Genomic DNA, 7,657 nt, shown 5'->3' on the forward strand with positions numbered 1-7,657 from the left:
GACTGGGGCTGGGGGCGCGGGAAAGCCACGCTAGTGGCTGCGGTCCCTGCCCCCTCCCCTGCCCCGGAATCCGGCTCTGGCGCGGCGCTCCCGGAGAGCCCGCTCGTCCCGGCTCCCAGTGCAGCTGGGACTTTGCAAACTTGTAACTCCTGAGGGCTAGAGGCCAGAGCGGGAGACCTAGGCGCCCTTGTCTTCCCTTAGCTCCTACGGAGATGCTCACCCGGCACCCCGGGAGGGCGCTACTTCTGTCCCGGGTGTGGGGGCCCGCGAGTCGGGACGGCCGCGGAGGGCTCACTCACTGTTGCACGAATTCATCCGCTGCATCCACGGGTAGACGGGAGTGGAGCACTTCTGCTCTTCGGCCTCGCCGAACACGCTCTTGTCCTGCGCACAGTCGGACTTCCGCGCTCGGGGTGGAACCGGGCGGCTCTTCCGCGCCCGGAGCGCGCAGGCCGACTCCTCTCGCGGTAGAAGGCCGGCGCCGGCCGTAGTCGCAGGGCGCCGCTCGGCCTAGCCGCCGCCGGCAGGCGAGGTAATAGGAGGAAGCGGCGAAGCCCTGTCCTGGCCGGGCCCGGGCCCGTAGGGCGCGAGGGTAGTGCCTCAGCAGGTCCGCATAGCCCGACGAGAGAGAGCAGCTGGCCCAGGAAGGACTCCTGCCCGCTGGCCAGGTGACGGGGAAGGTGGAGTTCACGAAATAGGAACTCTATTGGGAGGAGGCGCGCTCGGCCGCTCTGCTCCGCCGGGTTTATGATTTGTTGTGTTTTATAGTCCGAGCGCCGCGCCTATTAGTAGTATATCTGAGATTGGGTTTTAGCTGAGGGATGGCGAGGATGCCAGTGAGGGCCGAAGGAAATACAACCATCTGATCCAACACTGACCAATGGCAGAAGCAGGAATTGTCAAATAGCACCCAGAGGAGCAGCCCGGCGCGAGGACCCCGCACAAACCTATCAACCTTTTTTTTTTTTCCCTCCTTCTTATCCTTCTCCTTTTCTCTCTCTCTCCGACAACACAACGCGTCCTGTTCACCTACGCAGGATCTGCGAAAGAGGCGTCCGTGCTTTGAGGGAGAGGAGCATTTGATTGAGACCACCCCACCCCCAGTGATTAAATAAATATATCCCTCCCTCCCCACGCAGGATAGGAAAAAGTTAATTGTGTTTTCAGAAAAGTTAACCCCTGCGTTGTTGAGCCCTCATTCCCTCAAGGGAAGGGTGCCTAAATGTCCCTCTCTGTGTGGTGAGGAGCCGAAGGAAAGGAAAGGTTTGTTTTGGGTTTTGTGCCTGTAGACGAGGAGAAGAGTTCACTATTTAGGCATCGCTTTCAGAAGGAGGCGAAGAAGAAACACTCCCCTCCCAGGTTTTGAAAACTGTTTTTCCTATTTCTCGGGTCCACCCTGCCCTCCAAGCCTGGGTTTATTATTCCTGCTTCTTCTCAGCTCTTATGGTCTGAAGGGCAGGCCAGAGCCTGCTGCCCAGAGGACCCAGAAGGCTGGGAAGTGGGAGGAGGGTCTGAGCCCAAGCTTCTCCCTCAGGCTCTGTGGCCAGGTTAGGCTAGGCTAGGAGCTTCTTGGAAGGCTACTGCTGCTGCCTCTGTCGCCCAAGACATCCTGCCTGGCTGGGAAAGGGCTGCTTGCTCTGGCATGGGAAGGGGCAGTGGAAAGGGACTCGCCTTCTCTTCGATTGGGGAGAGGGAGAGGAGGAGTGAGGGGCATCCCTCAGCCTAGGTTGTCTGATCCCCATCCTGCCCGCCACCCTCACTCCATCCCCACCCTCTTCCTCCCAAATTATTAGAATATCTGGGCTACAGATTCATAGGACTCAAAGATGTCTCAGTCGTCTGGGCACAAGGAAGAAATTATGCCTCCTCCAATTCTGGGTCCTCAAAAACTGATATTTGAGTCAATCAAAGACAACCAGAAGAGGGCCCTTGCTCCTTTTCAGGTCTCTCCAGAAGCTGGCAGTTCTTTTTCAAATTAATTCTTTCCCAAGACTTGGTTTTGGGTTTAGTTGTCTAAGGAGGGAGAGGTGTTCAGATCCTCCTGGGGACCCAGCAGACAGCTTACAACTATCAGCCAAATCCCCTCTCCATGCTCACCACCCTTCTGTCTGTCTCTCAGCATTTCTCCAGTCCCTCCACATCTCATATTTGTATCACCAGCTTCGCTGCTGCACACACTTGGGTGTGAGAAGAGGGCTCATCTCTGCTCATCTCTCTCTCATCTCACTAAGGAAAATGAGCACTGAAGCCAGGCTGGAAGACTGAACCACAGCGTGTTTTCAACATTTTAACTATGCACGTGGAGGCCAGGCAGTCACGGGTGATAACCTTCAGACCTGGGTTCAGGAATGAGCCAGGATGTGTGGCAAAATCTGATGATAAAGGGGGCCAGGCTGACTCTCCACTGCCTTGTTCTTTGGGCTCCTTTCTGTGGGCCAGGGCTGTGCCTGCAGATGCCTTCAGGCACTCAGGCAAGTGGTAGAGGGCTGAGGTTGGTGACCAAGGGAGGAACGTGGTTGGTTGCAAAGTGGTCTACAAGGCTCCCTGAACTTAGACAACCTCTAGGCTCTACCTTCATGGGTGGAATGGTGATCCCTGCATGTCCCACTAACCACTTCCTAGCCAAACTCTATAGGGGTTTTGAAGATTTAAGAAAACTCAAGCATCCTAATGATGAAGACCCTAAGTTCCCAGTGGAGCTGTGATTGGGCCCACTCCTAGAGAGGAATGGAAACATTTGGTCTGGGGGAGCAAGGTCAGCAGAGTGCCTGTGTGCACCTCCCTCCTCCCTGCCACTGAGGCTGGGCCTTGGACCACATCCGTCCTGCTCTCCCTGGCCAATGTCCCTTCCTAGAACTGGACGGTGTGGGCATACTGTAAGTCTGGACAAAGGAGGATGTCGAAGGGAGGAGACTTCCCTGTGACAGAAGCACCAAAATGACTGCCTTGTCCTTAAGAGTCACAGCCCCAAATTAACGTCACCTCTGCAGGTTGCCTGTTGTGAGATGGAGCCGCAAGGGCAGGGCCTGGGCGCCTGGAGTCCCGGCATGAAAGGAAATAGCGCCTCATCGCTCTTATCTAAGCCCAGAGGTATTTATGAGCGTTATTCGTCTGATCCCGTTTGTTTGGGAGAAAGAGAGACGGGCAGGGCCCCGGCCAGAGGCCACTGGTTTCTGGAGCCAGACTCTCTGAATTTGTCTGTGGTTCGGTCCACCACCACCGTCTGTCTGTCTGTCTGTCTGTCTCCAAGGGGGAATAAGTAAATACCACCAGGCACAGCTGTCTGCCAGTCTGGGGTGTCTCTCCCAGCCTCACTGAGGAAGTGTGTATCTAGAGGTGGATATAAATGTGTACCAAGTCTTGAGTACACAACAGAAAGACTGTACAGAAAACCCCACGGGCAGAATTTATAATTGTAATTTTCCGTGCTGTGAATCTGAGCTCCATGGACATGCATGCATTTTCATCTCCCAGGGAAATGTCCAAGTTGTGTTCAGCTTGTGAGTAATATTCTCCTGTACTGCGGTAACCTCAGGGAGGGGTTTTCTCCTGGATGTGTATGGAGGAGAGGGGGACTGAGACACTGTCCAGGCTTCCCATTTCCTCTCAGCTACAAAGCTCCCACCTCCTCAGCTATTGGGTTGTGAGCATCTTGCCCCAACCCACCCCAACTCCGGCTGGGGTGGAGCAAATTAGACATCTCAACCCAATTCTTCCCTAGACTGTGTGATTCTCCAAATTTGAGGAACATAAATGTTCCCAGAGGGAGTTCTCGACCTTTGGGGGGCTGTTTACAGGAATGTGCCTTAAAATTGGCCCGTCCGCCGCTGGTACAAAGACCTCATTTCCATTATGCAAATGAACATCGTAGTCTCTGATCATAGGGGGTGGGATTGGCAGTGCCGCTGGGCTCCCTCCTCCTCCTAGCCAGGTCCACTGGCACCCTAAGAGCCAAAGTGTTTCAACCCCTGTACCAGCGCCTTCCCTCCCTACCTGTCCTTCGGATTGCCCACAAGAAATCGGGGCCCAAGACTTTCCAGCGCTCCAGCGGCTCCCCTGGGGCCTCCGCACTGGGCCTGGCCTTCTGGCCGCTGAAGGTCCTCTTGCTGCCGGAAGCTGAAAGGGCAGCTCCTGTGGTCCAGACTCGAGGTGCCATAGATGCGGGGACCGCAGCCGCTGGGTTTGCCCCACGGCACGGCTGGGCCCCTCGACCTCGGCAGCTCCTCCAGCTCTGGGCCAGACCCTAGTAACACCTCGCCTGCCTGGCACCGCAGGCAATTTCCTGGAGCCCCTGCCCAGGAACTGGGAGCCACAGCACCTTGAAAGGAGCAGCCAGAGCTCCTCCTGCGGCGAAAGCCCGAGCTAATCAGTAACCGAGAGACAGGGGCCAATATTCAAACGCCGCAGCCGAGGCGCATACCCCTGCCTTCGCCACCCCCTTCTGGGAAAGCGGTTGGGTAAAGCGGGTGTGAGGGGTCCGGCAGGAACGGAAATCACGATGGTTTGGTTCCTTAATGATCGATCCCCACTCCCACTCCCAATTTTTCCCCAAAGCGTATGTGTGTCGATTTCGCTTGAAGATCGAGAATGGGGAGGGGACTCACACTCACTTGCAGACACCAACAGTTTCCAGAGAATTTCGGCTCAATTCCTTCACCACGGACTCACCGGGCCAAGCAACTGGCAAGACCCACCAGCCAGCCCGGAGACACAGACCCGGGTTTGTCTTTTTGACAGCCGAGTGGAACTGCGGGGCCGCGCCTCCTGCTGGCCCCTCCCTTGGCCGAAAAGAAAACCAAATAAACCTTGAACAGCCTTGGCCTCGCATCTCCCGAGCGGCCGGATGATCCCCTCTCGAGCCCTGGAGGGGTAGGCGGGTGAGGGCTCGATGACCGGATCCCCCAACCCTTTGGTTCAGGGCCCTCTGCCCGCGGGATGCGTGAGTCCTTTAAATATGACCTAGTCCTCTCTTCCCAGCCAGCCGCTGGGTTTGGGCTAGGAATGGGGCGGGCGAAGGAGGCACAACTTGTTCTCTAATTCACACGCGGACGAGCGGGTACGTCCAGCGGAAAGCGACAATCTGGGACGAAGTCCCCCGAAACCCCCGAACCTGAGCAGCAGGGGCTCCAGGCGTCGTGCATGGTTCAGGCGGTGTCGCGGGCGCCAGGCGCCGAAGCCGCATGTCTCGAACGGACGGTAGAGGCAGCAAACCGCATAATTTGGGTCAGAGCAAACTGTCTAAGGATGATTTATACCCCGCCAAGACTACAGGAGAAAAAGCCCTTTAGTCTGGATGGGTTTGAATTTTTCCTTTGAGAATAGGCCCGAGTGCCGTGGGCCTGGCCGAGAACTTCTCTCGCGGCACGTCAGGGTCCCTGCAGGCACCCAATCCCGGCCTGCTTGCTGGGCATCACCTGCGCTGCAGCAGGCCCCCTTTCCCGCGCCACAAGTGGCCTGCATCCCTCTCTTCCCAGCCCAGGCTTAGAGGGCTAATATCCCCTACCCACCCCCATCCCTGCAATCCCTGGGCAACCAGAGGCCGAGGCCGAACGCTCACATTTGGTCTTTAAAAGAAAAGCAATCACCCTATTTGTGCAAACCAAACTAAATCAGTCTCTGCTGCCCTCCCGCCCAAAGCCGCTTATCTCTCCCCTGGCAGCTTCCCCAGAAGCCTTCTCACTCTGTTTTTAGGTTCTGACCGGCTTTCCCTTCTTCCACCCACCAGCCACTTTAGGAATTTCGGTCTCCGCCCAACGTCCTTCTCCCCCTCCTCACCCCCAGGAGGCCTGGCTGGAGAATGAAATCAGGCGCCGGAGGGACAGGACTAGCTGTCTGAGCTCAGAGCCAGGCAGCTTTCCAGTCCGGACACCATCAGGTTCCCTAATTGGGTTCTCTTTTCTTTTCTTCTTCTCTCCCTCTGTCCTCTTTTTGTTTTTGTTTTGTTTACAAGCTTAAAACACAACAGCATACTCAAGAGCTTCTCGACAATCAACACCTTTGGATCCAGAAAGTTTGAAATGTTTCCACTTCAGACACACACATGGCAATTTTCTCCACCGAAATCCACACGCCCATGCCCATAAAACACAAGTAATAGACGCAATATCACACAGAAACCAACACGCTGTAACCTACCGCATTAAAAAACCACAAAACTGTCTCCCTGCAGAGCGAAGCTCCCTCCTGCGGGAGTGGCGAGAGACCTGGGCATTCTCAGGCTGGCTTCCTGGGGAGGGGTCTCCCTTGATCTGGGTGCCTCCACCCACAGCCCTTTAATTTCAGAAACATCTCCGAAGGGAGATAATGAGCATTCTCTGTGAATTGTTCTTTCTCTGTCCCTCTAGCCGCCACCTCCTCGCCCTCGCGGCCTCTGAGATTCCAGGCCCTCCAGAGACCAGGACGTCCCTCAGCACCACCGCCCCTGTGCCAGGGCCGCCCGAAACCGCCGATACCCACACCGGGCAAGAGAACTGCACGGGGGCAACTGGGGAGGCTGGAATGAGGAGGGAAGGTGGGAGGAGGGGCGCACACCACAGAGGCCGTAGCAACCCGGCTTCTGGGGCGCCCTGGCAGACACCCCTATCTCTCTCTTTCGCATCCCCCTCGCTTGAGCCTCTTCTCCCAGCTTGAAAAGGCGACTTGAGCTTGCCTCCGTGGCCCCTTTCGGTTCCTCCTCCCATCTTCCCTGCCTTGGCTCCCCCTCCAGGAAGCAGCCACCCCTCTCTCTCGGCCACCGAATTTCCTGGGAAGCCTCTCCTGCAGCGCCCGGAGGTGGGGTTCAGCCCCGTGCTTGGGGTGGGGGGAGAGGGAGACAAACCAAGCCCCACACCCCAGACAAAAGCAGTGCAAAAGAACGAGAAGAGAATTGTAGAATCCCTTACCTTGTAGACCTTAGGAGGGACGGCCGCGGGAGGGCTCACTCACTGTTGCACGAATTCATCCGCTGCATCCACGGGTAGACGGGAGTGGAGCACTTCTGCTCTTCGGCCTCGCCGAACACGCTCTTGTCCTGCGCACAGTCGGACTTCCGCGGCTCGGGGTGGAACCGGGGCGGCTCTTCCGCGCCCGAGAGCGCGCAGGCCGACTCCTTCTCGCGGTAGAAGGCCGGCGCCGGCCCGTAGTCGCAGGGCGCCGCTCGGCCGTAGCCGCCGCCGGCAGGCGGGTAATAGGAGGAAGCGGCGAAGCCCTTGTCCTGGCCGGGCCCGGGCCCGTAGGGCGCGGGGTAGTGCCTCAGCGGGTCCGCATAGCCCGACGAGTAGAGCGGCAGCTGGCCCAGGAAGGACTCCTGCCCGCTGGCCAGAGTGACGGGGAAGGTGGAGTTCACGAAATAGGAACTCATTGGGAGGGGAGGCGCGCTCGGCCGCTGCTGCTCCGCCGGGTTTATGATTTGTTGTGTTTTATAGTCCGAGCGCCGCGCCTATTAGTAGTATATCTGAGATTGGGTTTTAGCTGAGGGGGGATGGCGAGGTGCCAGTGAGGGCCAGAAGGAAATACAACCATCTGATCCAACACTGACCAATGGCAGAAGCAGGAATTGTCAAATAGCACCCAGGAGGAGCGCAGCCCGCGCGAGGGACCCGCGCACAAACCTATCAACCTTTTTTTTTTTTTCCCTCCTTCTTATCCTTCTCCTTTCTCTCTCTCTCTCCGACAACAC

The 7,657-nt window shown here is 57.2% G+C and overlaps 2 protein-coding genes across 2 annotated transcripts in view; both read right to left on the reverse strand.

Moving 5' to 3' along the window:
- The window catches only part of LOC103660826 (homeobox protein Hox-B6), a 6,646-nt gene extending 1,464 nt beyond the window's left edge, over positions 1-5,182 (reverse strand). Inside the window, 8 exon segments of the mRNA XM_040639821.1 lie at positions 300-461; positions 464-487; positions 490-558; positions 561-588; positions 590-703; positions 1,034-1,040; positions 3,994-4,344; positions 5,061-5,182. Coding sequence (XP_040495755.1) covers positions 300-461; positions 464-487; positions 490-558; positions 561-588; positions 590-703; positions 1,034-1,040; positions 3,994-4,344; positions 5,061-5,182 — 877 coding nt within the window.
- Positions 5,183-6,916: 1,734 nt separating this feature from the next.
- Positions 6,917-7,639, reverse strand: LOC121104894 (homeobox protein Hox-B6). Its single transcript, XM_040639822.1, has one exon. It carries the CDS (start codon positions 7,337-7,339, stop codon positions 6,917-6,919), a length of 423 nt encoding a protein of 140 aa, XP_040495756.1. The 5' UTR covers positions 7,340-7,639.
- Positions 7,640-7,657: the final 18 nt, after the last annotated feature.

This window comes from Ursus maritimus, unplaced genomic scaffold (assembly GCF_017311325.1).
Source record: "Ursus maritimus isolate PB19 unplaced genomic scaffold, ASM1731132v1 scaffold_24, whole genome shotgun sequence".
Taxonomy (NCBI): domain Eukaryota; kingdom Metazoa; phylum Chordata; class Mammalia; order Carnivora; family Ursidae; genus Ursus; species Ursus maritimus.